This window comes from Schistocerca serialis, chromosome 9, assembly GCF_023864345.2.
Source record: "Schistocerca serialis cubense isolate TAMUIC-IGC-003099 chromosome 9, iqSchSeri2.2, whole genome shotgun sequence".
NCBI classification, from domain to species: Eukaryota; Metazoa; Arthropoda; class Insecta; order Orthoptera; family Acrididae; genus Schistocerca; species Schistocerca serialis.
Genome location: NC_064646.1, coordinates 15,119,176 through 15,134,184, shown reverse-complemented (window position 1 = coordinate 15,134,184; position 15,009 = coordinate 15,119,176). Strand labels below are relative to the sequence as shown.

The window sequence follows — 15,009 nt, the reverse complement described above, 5'->3', positions numbered from 1 at the left end:
ACAGAATGAGATTTGAAAACATAAGGGTAATAAGCAAGACAGAGGTTACTGACAAAACATTGTACACAGTGATAGTCCCAGTAATTCTGAACAAAAAATGTTATACGAACATAGGTCCGCAAATGCTTCGTTAGGGAGGTATGGGTATTGAAAGGAACTTCAATTCTGCAAAATTGATGTGCACAACGTGAACGTATATGCAATACAACTGGACTGTAATGTGATTTTCTTGAAAACAATGTTACAGAGAAGTACAGTTATGTAACACAATTTTACATAATGTTTGTTTACTTTGCATTTAGTACATAATGCATTACAACATGCATGTTGCATGTATTCAGTTGAAAAAGCTGTACCACATCTTTTGCAAATGGCTTTAACACTTATCGTACAGATGTTGTAAAGTTCACAGAACAGGTTTGAATATCCCACCATGAACGTCAATGTTGTGTTGCTTGTTCAATTGCCTGTGGTTGGTTCCTAATCAATTCAGCAGCGTCCATGATGCGACGAAGCAGTTCATCTTGTGTATTTACCTTCACTTTGTGCACTTCTGATTTCATCCAACGCCACAAAACAAATCTAAAGATATAAGGTCAGGTGATCTTGGAGGCCAGTTAATAGCACTGCCATGGCCAATCCAGCGATTAGGGTGGGTGCGTTTGAGATGGTCCCTCACACATAAGGTAACATGTGGAGGGGCACTGTCACGTTGAAAGTACATTCCAGTTCGCTTGGCTAAAGGAACGTCTTCCAATTGTTCCACAAACGAATTTTCCAAAAAACGTGAGTATCTCTCTCCCAATTACTGATTGATAACAAATGGACCTACCAAAAGGTTACCGATCATGCTGCACCAAACATTTATCGCAAAATGAACTTGGAAATTGATATCCACTGAAGCTTGTGTATTTTCCCGTGACCATCAATGATTATTGCGTGTGTTGTTTATTCCACGTCGTGAAAACTGGGCTTTGTCAGTGAATAGTATATATGGAAGCAAATGACTATTCTCAATTATCCAGTGACAAGAGTTGAAGTCATTGGACATTGTCGCCAACATAGACATTTTGGACATGCTGTATGCGAAATGGATACAGGTTTTCCGCATGTAATGTTTCCCATATACGTGTGGACATGCACGCTTGGACAAAAAATGTCTGTTGCATGCAAAGTGATAAACAGTTTGGTAAACACCCTGTGATCAGGTAATCACCAAGTCAGAAAGTGTCTGTGGTATTCCTCTCTTGCAGTGGTAGCACTACCTTCGCAGAAGCCGTAAACATACACCATATCTGCATATTCCTCACTACTCTAAATGTGTGGCATTGTTAGCAGTGCTTGTAGAAACACAGTGAACACCATACGCTACACAGCTAACCGATCCATCACTGGTACACTACACAATGCGGCTAACACGGTACAATTGCAGAAACAATGGGTGATTGTACTGTGTATGCCACATAAAATGTGGTAGGTTGCATAGCGTAAACATGGCATGTACCCGTGCACTGTTTGCAAGAAAATCATGTTACGGTCCAATTGTATTGGGTATACGTTCATACTGTGCAATCAATTTTGCAAATTAAAGTTCCTTTCAATACCCATACCAATGTTCATACATCATTTTTTCTTCAGAATTACTTATACTATCACTGTTTAAAATATTGACCTTTCCTCCCCAAACACCCTGTATAGCAGACATGTTAGACATGGGAGGTGGGGAGGGGGGGGGGGGGGGGGGAGTGTAAAAAAGACAAGACAGAAAATAAAAGATATAGAAAACTAAAAGGTAGTGAACAAAGGAATAGTGACTAAAAGAAAATTTTGAGATCTAAGGTGTTAATGTAAATTAAGGCCAGGTGGCTGGCAACCAAGGGCGTGTTGTAATGCCAGTTCTCACATATGAGATACTGAGAAACTGATGTCAGGCAGGAGAATCCAGATAGCACAAGAGGTACAACAGACACTAAGATCATGACTCATGTTGCAGAGCATGTTCTGTAACAGGACAATGTGTGCTGTCAGTATACCCCCTTTTCTAAGTCCATTCATCATAACTAATGACTTGGTGCTTGTTATACCAATGTGTAAGTCTGAACAGTGTTTCAATTTACTGGTACACAGCATCATGTCTCACAGATAGCTCTCCCTTTTGATTGTATATGTTTTGCCAGTTACTGGGCTGGTGCAGGTGGTAGTAGGAGGGTGCATAGGGCAAGTCTTACAGCATGAGTAATCATAGGGACTGGAGCCATAGGGTAAGGAAATGGGTGCAGGAGCAGCATAGAGTCTGACCAGGATACTGTGGAGATGGGGAGGGAGTAGGCGTAGTGGTGGTGAAGCTATTGTAGGTGTGGTGGGAGGAAAAAAAAGTCAGGACAGAATGGACCCCACTTCAGGGTGTGATTTCAGTAGTTTTTTGGATGGATCAGCAGTACTAGGATTAGATATGATGTCTCAAGGAATCTGCTTTTGAACAATGGGTAACTTTGTCCAGTGAAGACTGGATTGACAATGATGGTGCTTTGTTGTAAAGAGTCTGCATGGGATGGAACATTTGACATGGAAAGGATGGCAACTGTCAAAATCTAAGTACTGTTGCTTGTTAGGAGGTTTAATATGGACAGAAGTGTGTAGCTGAACCTCAATGAGGATGAGGTCAATATCAAGGAAAGTACCATGGGATTTGGAATAGGTCCATGCGAAATTGAGTTGTGAGAATGTATCTAGAGATCATAAAAATTTTAATTAGCCTCACCATGAATCCTTATGGCAAAGATGTCATCAATATATTTAAACCAAACCAGGGGCTGAATGCTAATAGATCCCAGGAAACCAAAAAATTGGCATAGGAAGGAGCCATCCCGACTCCCATGGCCATGCTTTTGATCTGTGTATGTGTATGCCCATCAAAGGTAAAGAAGTTGTTGGTAAGTATAAAGTTGATCAAGGTGAGCATAAGGACATTATAGGTTTGGAATCAGGTGGGTGCTAGTTCAGGTAACGTCCAGTAGCAGATACATCATGTACATGGGGAATATTGATACAGAGGAAGGTGGCATCAATGCTGACAACCAAAGGAGTGGGGTGGGAGTGGGATAGACACAGATTTCAGGCAATCTGGGAAATGATAGATTTCTTTAACATATGAGGGGGTCTTTGTACAATAGATTGCAGATATATGTTTAGTGGGTACACTGAAGCCAGCAACTATGGGACTGCCAGGGTGACTGGGTTTGTAAATCTTAGGAAGAAGCTAAGTGCTAGGTTAGGGTGGGGTAAGAAGTTCTATGGATTGAAATATTATACCTTTTGCGGACCAAGCTTGGGAATCAGCCCTGGGTCTAATTACAAGAAGTTCAGCAAACACCAATCTGGCGACTAGGGTGGACAGGGCAGCAACATCAACGCTACCACAGACGCCAATGCAATCATCTCCGTGACTGCTGACGAGTGCCCTAAGGAGGGAACTGCTTGCAGTGGGTGGGGATATAAATCGGCTGCATGCCCTCAGGAGCTCAGTTTGTCAGCACACCTAATGATAGCGACATTTCTTACCATGGACTGTTCGAACAACAAACATTCCAGGAGAAACTGAAGAATCACAGAATAATTATGCCTCTTAGAAAAGTGCACAGGAAGAATAACTTTTCCCATTTATTATCTGACAAAGGAATTAGACAATGGAACGAAAAGGATGGTGGATACAACTTACTATAACACTGTACAATGGCTTGCAGTGTGCGACTGCAGAAATGTGTGTACGCAATCTATTCTCAATTTCTCTTGATGTATTTCAGTGGTTGATGCACAAAATTTTATGGACATTGTACTCTGACAACTCCTGTGGATAGTTAAACTGAGCACACAGTCACAAATTATGTTGAATATACATTTCAAGAGAGATACAAATGACCAAAATTCTTGATAATTATCAGAAAATGTGCTTGAAAAATATACTTTCAAACTCTCCTCCTTCCGGCTGCATGCCTATATACATACTGTACAAAACAATTATGTACCTTCATCTCAACAACAAATGAAACACACACATTGTATCACATGGGCTGGCAGTGCTGCTCACTAACCTAGTCTCAAAATTAAGGAAACTATTTTCTTGCCAACCAGTCCTTTGTCATGGCAGTTTAGTTAAATGGAAACATTACGTGTTTCTAGAGCTAAAATCTTTATTTGGATAATTTGCTACTGACTGGTTTTCTCTAATACATCAATCTCAAACAGGAATCTTGTAAAGCATTTGTACACTGTGTGCATTAATCTCTTACACATGCCAGATTGCAGAAAGTGTATGTTGTACCACTCAAGTATCTGCAACCACCTGTACATACAGGTGACATAATACACCAAATTATATACTTGCAAAAATGCAAGATAACATAATGCAATACAGATTTTTTTGACACAAGCAGACAATTTGTTTTAAGAAAATTATGTTTGTAAATGCAGGTATATTCTAAGCTGAATTGATATGTCGGCTGACAATCGCATCTGACAATTAAATGAATACCTATAACATAAGCAATCCGAGAAACTACTTAATTTACAATAAAGCAATCGCAATAACAATTAATAATTTACAGGTATTTACTTAACTTTCAAATCGTAAGAAGGATGAAAGAAGTGACTGTAATTAACAACAATCCATATGCTTTATTAGGTGAAATAACGAAAGAAAATTTAAACTGGATGACTGGAAACTTGCTGTATATACCTGAAGCTAACCAGCTTATCACACCAAAGGCAATGGGAAATCACAATGGGTATAATCTCGAGCCACATATTAATTTTTGGTCTAGCAGGTTTAAATGCCAAGAAGACGAAAGAAATGACAATTTGCCTAGGGGGAACAGGAAGTAAGAAACCTCCGGGAACACGTGAACAAGGTGACTAGAAAAGAATTTATGCCAGACAATGGAAAACACAAATTCAGTCAAATTGGAAAATGGGCTATGATAGAATAAAAAGGGGTTACAAACAGAAAGAACAGCAGACAATAGAGAAGAACATCTCGAAAATCAATTCCTTTTTTTGTCAATCCTGTTATAAAATTGCTAGCAGCAATGCTTCAGAATTGCTAAATATATATGGGAATGGATATGCATTACAATCCCCACACTCTGCCCACCTCCTTCTACCTCCATCTTTGCTCATCTCCTCCCCCTCCTCTGACCTTAAGATTTTGTTTGTTGTTATGGAGACGCAACCTGATGAATGGGTAAATCAGTTGTGACAACTGGTCTACGGTGTAAGAGAGAGACCTTTCTAGTTGCTGGATTTGTGAGGACAGCAGTTTCAACTATAGTATTTTGTATAGTTTTAATCTGCGAAAGGGTCAGCTTACAAAGTTTCAGATGATTCACACTACTTAATGATATGACAATTATAAGCCAATAAGATATAAATAAATTGTCATTCAAAAGATGTATGGCATATGTCCATCTGAATGTTTATTAGTATATTGTGTAAAAATTTCAAGTAAATTGGCTAAGAGCTCTGAGATTTTTGGTAACATTTCCCCTTTAGACAATATATGTAGCCTATGTTCATCTGAACATTTATTAGAGTAGGGTGCAAAAATTTGATGCAAACTGGTCAACTACTTTTCAAGGTTTTTTGTAATGAAGTTACAAAATGACTTGTCCTTATGTAGTACCAGAAATTGTCATTTGTACCATAATGACCTGATTTCAGCTGTTTTCCATTATCAAGCGCATATGTCTGTACTCATAAATTTGCACAATCACTGTTCATGGGTGTACACAAATGGTACATCCATCATATTAATATGAAACTGGTTATAGTAAACAAAAACACTATAGCACTAATGTTTTGAAGTGGTGATGAACACGAACATTGTTCTCACTTGTTTACTACAACCATAATTATGTATTAAAATGACACACACACACACACACACACACACACACACACACACACACAGGTGATTTATGGCCCCCCCACAGTGGAAAACAGAATTGTTGTTCACTGCATCACACTTAAAAATCTAAACAAATATGGCTCATCGTATGACGGGTAAAGTATAAAGTGGCGCCAGCTCTCAGGGATTTGTAGGAAGTAATACTTTCCTGCAGTGATCCACAGGAATTAAATTTACACAGCTTGACAGTTAAAATTACAGTTACAACCCAAACACTGGGACCAGTGAGAATTCACAATATCTTCCGAAATATTCTGAGGGGAACTGGGGCCACTAAGAGTTATATAGACTGTACTGAAACTCGTGTTTTGAGTTATATACACTCTTTCAATATAATATGAATGTCACCGAATTATTTTTTTTTCTTTCGACAAAATATAGTGTTTTCCTCCAAGAAAGTTACCTTTCAGCTTGACAGAATATCGCACTTGATTTAAAAGATATAAATGTGGTGAACAGCAATCTACATATTAAAGACACTGATTTTTATCATCTCTGTCAGAGGTTAGACAGGGTACTTTATTAGATTACTTTTCTTAACACTCTAAACAATACAATTTAAGGTGTAATCCATTTGTCCATGGCATAAGAGCCAGGAACATTTTATAAATTGTGACAATTCCAGCCACGGAAGTTAACATTTCGCAATATGCTTTGTCTACACAGAATCATTTCCAGTATAAGTGATCCATTCAAAGTGCAAACTGTAAGTATTGTCATCACTGCAGGAAATCTTTCTCCTGTAGCATCTTCTATGCCTGTCAATATTGTTCCACAAACAAGACAGGGCACAGTCATCTAGAATACAGGAGGCCATAATTACGAACTAAACGCAGGTGGGCTTTGAGAGATGGCATCACAGGCAATTCTTGCTGCACCAGTTTCATAAAAGCTCATTTATAAGGACTCTCACGTTCAAATGTGGAACTTATTTGTACTCATAAACAGGAAATTAAATTAAAGCAGTAAAACACTTACTATTATTACATCACAGGTTGGTAGCATTGAGAAGTGGTTCGACGTACATCAGCATGTACCAACAGCTTCCAAATGGAGCTGTAGCTGTCTAATCGTGAAACTTTAATTATCATATTTGCCAATGTCTGTAAGTTCCTTAAAAACTTCCATTTTGATGGTGTTTATGAAACAAGATTTATTTATTTTTGTTATAAATGTTTGAAAAACTGCTAAATTCAAAGATGAACAACATTAAATTTGAGTTTCCCAAGGGGCAGAAGAAAAAAACAACATTCTATACTCAAAACATTGCCACAACGGTTTCCTTGGCTAAATAACTACTTATAGTGGCTTCTAGTGGCATTTCTTGGAACTTCCTTAGGCTTTGCCCCTGAATCTGTACCACAGACAGATTTTTGGACTATGAAAATTGGGAAGAAAGGTCAGCTTGCATTTGGGTAAATAACGGTAACTTATAGAAGAAAGTCTGACTGAAAATTAAAACAATAAACAACATCATAAACATGAGCAACAAAAAAGGAATGAGTGAAGAATCAATGTATTCATAAACACATGAAGGCAGTGACAGAAACTGTGGCAAGGAAAGGAGAAGAATATTGGTAGAAGGAGAAAGAGGAGTGGGGGAGGGGAGGAGGTGGAAAAATGAGTAATGGCTGTGGAACTGAGAGTGCAAACGGGCAAATAATAATAAGCACTGCCTAAATTCATGTGCGAGACAATTCTGTTTCTGCTGTGAACACAGACCTTTGTGCACAGAGACAGTGCAAGCACTTTTTATTTCCCTTAGTAGACATAAACGTCACTGATTGCTGAATGATATGTGACAGACTGTAGTGGGCACATAATAATCTGCTGCATAATATATCAATAAACACAACAGGAAGATTTGTGAACCAGGTCTCAATAACTTTATACAAGCACTTCATACAGGTGTAGATGGGTGTACACTTTGGGGTACTCAACCTACCATCAACTGTTGTATTTAATATGCCCGGCTTTGTCCCTTTTTGTCAGTCTTCATTTTCTCTCATCCTTACTTACCACTTAGTGTGACACAAACTATCAAGATATCAAATCTACATTGGCACTGACTATTTAGATCAACGTCTACAGCAATTTTCAGCAAACTCTGCAAGTTTAAGTCAAACATTTTACTTTCACTCCATCTCATTCAGCATTAAGTTATGGTAAAATATCATTAACTATACTCTGTTCGTCATAATAATAAACCTGATGCAAACAAACACAAACGCGATGATTGGTCAGCAGCTGCAGCTCTCTTACACTGGTGTTGTTCCGCCCTTGGAAGTAGGTCCAACTTAAGTATTAGAGATCTTATTACTACGTCACTGTGTATGAAACTTAAATATATTCTGATGTGTTAACAGCCATCAACATCTTAACTGTACTTTATAGCAATATAATTTTTATTTCAATAATTATGTACAGTCAAAGTCTCTGTAAATGTTACTTATGCTATAACTGTCTTGCTGTTCATAAGTACCATGAAAATGGATGACACTGCTTTCTGCTCCGTAGTGAAACACACACGTGGAACACCACTAATGACTAGAAACAAGTTGTTCTTAATGTTTCCATAAAACTATAAAGAAAAATCAGCCTTGAAGTTTTTTGAGAAACAGTATGTACTAAATGTAAGGGAACAAAATTTAATCATATGCATGGCGTAATCAGTAGCAACATAGATTAATATACGGGCATGGTGGCAGACAGCAATTCAAAACTTGTTGGAGAGTACAAATCTATTTTTATTTTCTGTTCAGGTTGAATACCTAAAATATTTAAATTCATTAAATATGTGGTAAGTAAGAAAAAAATGAAATGATCGTACGGCATTGTTGGCTGGGAGACCCCATGCGGGGTGTTCGGCCGCCGAAATTGCAAGTCCTTTTTCTGTAGCTGACGCCACTTTGGCGACTTGCAAGTCAATGATGATGAAAGACACACAACACCCAGTCATCTTGAGGCAGAGAAAATCCCTGACCCCACCAGGAATCCAACCCGGGACTCCATGCGCAGGAAGTGAGAATGCTACCACAAGACCACGAGCCGCGGATGGTAAGTAAGAAAAATGCATGTCTTTTAGTTTCCAATAACATGTCACACGCAAAATTCTGGTTTTCACTGAAAATACACATTCTTAATTATCGATCTTTTATAAAAGATTGTTGAAGTTAAGAAATCATTACAGAATTAAAATGTTTGGAGAAAAATGAGAAATCAAATAGTCTTTGTCTGAATATGCCCAATGTTTTGTAGAACGGATGTGGTCTCTCACGAACCAGAATGATAAGCATCGTACAAACATAGAAAACAATAATTTTCAGGGCACTGAGCACACACTACCCTTGCTGCATTTTTACTTGTGCCACATCAACAATGTAATCTGAATCCAATAAAACTGACCTAGAGCAAAGGTAAGGAATTTGTTGCGAGAAATAACAGGACATTTAAGTTGCCAAACATAGTGGAACTAATGCACAAAGCTTTGTAACATATCACTGCCGAACAATGGCGAAATGCAGAACAGCCTGTCATAAAAGAGGAGGACATGTGGACTTATTGGTGGCTTGGGATTCTGTTGCTGGTCGCCTCATTGTCAACATAGCTGTACTGAAATGAAATGTATTCCTCGAAGTCCGATATGGAAGAAGTTCTGAGATTACCAGATGACTGACTGTAACACCTTCAGTGGTTCAATATTTAACAATGTGGTAAAATCACCTCAGTGCACTTTTGCGCCGCACATAGGTCACGCAGAAAAATGACCACTGTTGAAGCCGGCATTTTTATAACTCGTTTTTAATTACAGTACTGTGTTAGCTATAATCAAGAGCGCGTTGTTTTCCATCCAATCACTTACGAAGCGTATCGCCTGAGTTTTACCACACATTATTTTCTTCTGTTTCAAAATTAAATGACATTCAAAGCTATATTGTTCTCTGCTCATCACTTTTTACGTCTTTACTGCAACTGTTTGCATCACTGCAGGTTAGTTGGATCACTTGTCTGGCCAGTGCTGTCGAAGTCAAATGCGCCGGTAAAGCTGCTGCCCCATATTATTGCTGAATCTATGTTTGCATAATGCACAGCATAAAACTTATCCTCATTATCATACGTTACTGTACTCGAGACAGCTTGGCCTCCGCTCCATGTAAAACACAATCCAATGAGGTTCCAGCAAACGTGGAAGAATACACAGTGCAATGTTTACATAAGGTTTATTCTTATGATGAACCGAGTATAAGAGAGGCAGTCTGCCTTGTCCCCTCCTCCATCTGTGTGCAGCTATTATTAACTTTTTAACACCTCTGCTCCCAACCAAATTATCCATTCTTCTGTAATTTTGATGACTTTGGATAGATATTTCATTCTTCCATTTTCTTGAAACTCTGTGTTGAGATATTGTGTTAACTTTTGGTTGCTGCTGTTATAGTTATACTTGTCTGGTAGTATCGTATATATCTACTATACATTATAGACAACACTCACCTTAACCTCTTCTGCTGTAACAACGCCTTCATTTATTAGTTTATCTGCATATTTGTCCAATGCTGGCGGCGTTTTACGGATCTTGCGATACATTAATGGTTGGGTGAACATGGGTTCATCAATTTCATTGTGGCCATTGCGTCGGTAGCAGACCTACGATAGCAAAGAGAAAACACTTACATCTAATAAACACTATGACAAAAGCAGGAAATTAATAAAAACTCAATAACTTAAAAGGAGCCTACCTACATATAATGAAATTACCATAAGTGATTAGACTCCTGTGCTGCAACTTATAATGTTAATTCTTTTGGTAATGGCATCAATCACAGCACAAAAGAATTGCAAGTGATACAGAAACCAATGAATGTGTGATGAACAGAACTGTAGTGCCATATTAAATGTTTCAATTAATTAATGTTGTGAAACATACAAGAGAACAAATATGAACATTTTCATGCTCTATCTAATAAAGCATTGCAACTGATAGTAACTCAGAGCTGGTACAGTGATCCAGCTTGCACATTTGGCTATTATGTCAATGAATAGGGTCGGAGTGATTGGAGGGGGGGAGGTGGACAGTTATACACACACTGACCTTATGAAAAAAATAAATAAGTAATAACTATTGTTTTATCTAGACCTGAATCGTAACCACACACAAATCAATTTAATGTTTTGTACAGTTTCCGCAAAACACAACAGCAGATTTATTCTACTTACAATATCAATTACAACATCTTTGTGGAATGTTGCTCTCCATTCTGCAGCAATTTTACACACATGCATTACAGCTTCAGGGTCATCTGAGTTGACATGGAAGATGGGTGCATTTACCACCCTGGCAACATCTACAACATAATTTAATAGTTAGACATAGAATGTATTACACACACCACTAACAGATACACACAAAAAAGTAACAGAATACATACCAGTGCAATATGGGGAGGACCGTGAATGCCTTGGGTCGGTGGTGAAACCAATCTGATTGTTGACTACAATATGAATGGTTCCATGTGTAGTGTAATCAGGCAGATCTGACAAGTGAAAGGTCTCATACACTATGCCTTGACCACAGAATGCAGCATCACCATGTAGCAGCATGGACATAACCTGGTAGAGGAATGTAAGGCATATTTACTCACTTACTTTTTTAAGTAAAAGATAGAATTTTCTGTAGCAACAGACGAATTTGATGTTCGAGTATCTTTATATTCAAACAGAACAGACATGAAACAATGTTCAAAATATTTCACCAAACAATCAAAAATTAGTACATAAAGATGGGAAGGCCAGACTGCTTCACACCACATAGAGGATGCACCAAGTTGCAGAAAGGTACAATGAAAATACTGCTAAACATTTAAGCTTTTGGACAAAAAAGCCAATCTTTGGAAATAGAACAAACAAACAAACAAACAAACAAACACACAGGCGGCCACTGTCTCCAACTGCACCTGCCATATATCAACACTCTGCCCACAAATGAGCACTTTCTCATGACTTAGTACCACTCAGGAATGGAGCAACCAAATCACATTCCCCAGCAGTATTTCAACCTCTTCTTATCGTGCTCTGAAAGAAGGAATAGCTTACTCACTATCCTTCCCACCCCTCCCACAGTGGTGTTCCACTGCTCATTGAATCTGCGTAATATCCTTGTCCACCCCTACTACATTCATGCTCCCAACCCCTTGCCTCACGCTTCATATCTCTGCAATACACCTAGGTGCAAGACCTCTCCCATACATCCTTCTGCTACCACGTACTGCAGTCCTGTCACAGAAATCTCCTGTCCCATTAAAGTCGGGGCTATCTTTGATAGCAGCCATGTCATCTACAGACACAGCTGCAACCATTGCACTGCATTCTACATGGGCATGATAACTAACAAGAGGTCGCCACCAAACGTGCCAAGAGACAGCTGGACCAACTACTTGCTGAACATACTGGCCAACACCATGTGCTTCACCTCAATGACTGCTTCACAGCCTGCACCATCTGGATCCTTCCTAACAACACAGCTTTCCTGAATTGCACAGCTGGGAGCTCCTTCATTCCCGTAACCTGCCTGACCTTGGCCTTCAGTAGTCCTTCCCTGCTCCCCTTCCAGCACTATACATGGCTTCTATTTCACCAAAACTTTCAGTCTTTTCTCCTTCCCTACATCCTCCACCCCCCCTCCCCCAGCCCCACCGAATACAGCCTACCAATTCTGCACCTAGCAGCCCTATCCTTCACCTCCACCCCCCCTTCCCATGTCCCTGCATGCTCTCACAGGCAGCACATCATCTTCCATCCCTACCCTGCTATCCCCCCCCCTCCCCCTCCCCCAAATGCTTCCTTCACATGCCACTAAACCCTAGATTGCTGTTCACATCAGATGCAGTTGCAGTCTGCACTCTGGCCACAGCAGCAGGAGACAGAAGCCATATATGTGTGTGTGTGTGTGTGTGTGTGTGTGTGTGTGTTTGTTTGTTCTGTTTCTGAAGAACTATTTTGTTTGAAAGCTTAAATGTTTAGCTGTCTTTTCACTGCGTGTCTGCAATTAAATGTCTCCTCCATGCAGTGAGTAACAATCTATGCTTTTCCTAATACTGTCATTATTCCATCTTGTACTTTCTACTATATTTAAAAGTAAGTAAGATGATGTGGCCTCACCTTCTTTCCTTCTCCATCACCACGGTAGAATTGTTCAGCACGTGTCTTCCCCTGAACAACAGGGTCTACAGCCTCAAGATGCGAAGGGTTGGCTACCACAGCTAGTCGAATGTTTTTGTTAGTCACACGGTTTAAACGTTCAATGTAAGTACCCAAATGGTATTTGACATCACCTGACCCCTGAAATTAGAAATAGTCAAACTGGATTACCAACACATCACACGGCACACCACTCTCCAAGATAATGGGTAGAATATGAAAATAAACAGATAGAAGGAATTTAAGGTGCTTCAGATTGTAACACTATGAATTAGGATAGGTTGCTACTCACCTCATAGAAAGGCACTGAACAGCAGGCAGGCATATTCACAAGCAAAATAAGGTATCATAGTCCCTCTGATTTAACACACACACACACACACACACACACACACACACACACACACACACACACACACAGCTTCGCTCACCTCCGGGCACTGTAGCAGAAGGAGGACTTTGTCCAATAGCCTAGGCTACTTTTAAATGTGCCTATCTGCCACTCAGTACCTCTATATTTAGGTAGCAGTATACTCTAATTCATACTGTTATCATATTATCCCACATTTTCCATCATTTAATTAAGGTTCTAGAGGGCAAATCATGTAACTGGATACAAGCTCGACAAACAGAATGACAGTTTGCAGCAAATGAAGTCAGATAAAAAGAAAAATGGCAAGAAATGAGGAAGTATATAAAGCAGAATACTACTGTGAAAATAGTAAATGAGAAAGTACATAAGTGAAAGCTACCATAATTTTTTTTTTTTAGCTGGCAGCATAAATAAATTGTGCATCAATAAATACAAAGTACTGCAAATTGTGGTAAAACTGAAACATTACATACCGATATCTACAAGACAAGAAAAAACAAAGGAAAACAAAAAATACATTTTTCAACTTTCTATTCAAAATACACCATATCTGTGAACAAATAAGAATGCATTATTTAAAGATTAGGGAACAGACTAATATTGCAATTTTAGCCTAAGGCCACTATCAAAAGGTGCTGCAAAATATTTTGTTTCAGCACATCTCAGACTTTAAAATCCTCTGACATGTATACATCTCATCTCAGAACGGAGCCTTTTCATTGAGGGGGGGTGGGGGGGGTGGGGGGTGGGGGGGGAAGGAGAGAGGGGGAGAGAGAGAGAGAGAGAGAGAGAGAGAGAGAGAGAGAGAGAGAGAGAAACACTGAATAGTGAAAAAACAAACTCAAGAGACTATTACAAAATATTTGGCAGACAATTACAAAGATATGATCCTCCAACATTAATGTTAAAAGATAAAGATAATAACCTAGCCCATAGCAATAGTAAAAATACAGAAATTCTAGCAGAAACATTTAACAAGTTACTAAATTGTGAAGATCCCCCAGAACTCCTTCAGATAAACACAGAAACCCCAATTAAAACACCAGCAGAAAATATAAATCCACCTACAATTAATGAGGTCTACAGAGCTTTGAAAGAACTCAAAAACTACAAAGCAAGTGGAGAAGATCAAACGTTTGCTGAACTTTGGAAATATGCAGCAGAACCAGTAAAGATAGCATTACACCAATGCATAGTAAAAATCTGGAATGAAGAGAAATTACCAGAAAATTGGACTACTGCTATAATACATCCATTACATAAGAAAGGAGAAAAATCAAATCCAGACAACTATAGAGGAATTTCCCTTTTAGACTGCACGTATAAGATCATGTCAAGAACACTATACAACCGCTGTAAAGATCAATTAGAACTGGAACTGGGAGAATATCAAGGAGGATTTAGATCCTGGAGAAGCTGCCCAGAACAGATAATCACCTTGAAGTTAGTTATGGATGTCTACAAAAGAAGGCACAAACAA

The 15,009-nt window shown here is 38.9% G+C and overlaps 1 protein-coding gene across 5 annotated transcripts in view; it reads right to left on the bottom strand.

The window, feature by feature from the left end:
• The window catches only part of LOC126419295 (2-oxoglutarate dehydrogenase complex component E1-like), a 135,005-nt gene that overhangs the window by 75,332 nt on the left and 44,664 nt on the right, over positions 1–15,009 (bottom strand). For all 5 annotated transcript variants that reach the window (XM_050086464.1, XM_050086463.1, XM_050086467.1 and 2 more), the window contains 4 exons: positions 13,118–13,297; positions 11,389–11,569; positions 11,177–11,304; positions 10,454–10,606 (listed from right to left, as the gene is read on the bottom strand). In XM_050086464.1, the coding sequence (XP_049942421.1) occupies positions 10,454–10,606; positions 11,177–11,304; positions 11,389–11,569; positions 13,118–13,297 (642 nt within the window). The remainder of the gene's footprint in view (positions 1–10,453; positions 10,607–11,176; positions 11,305–11,388; positions 11,570–13,117; positions 13,298–15,009) is intronic.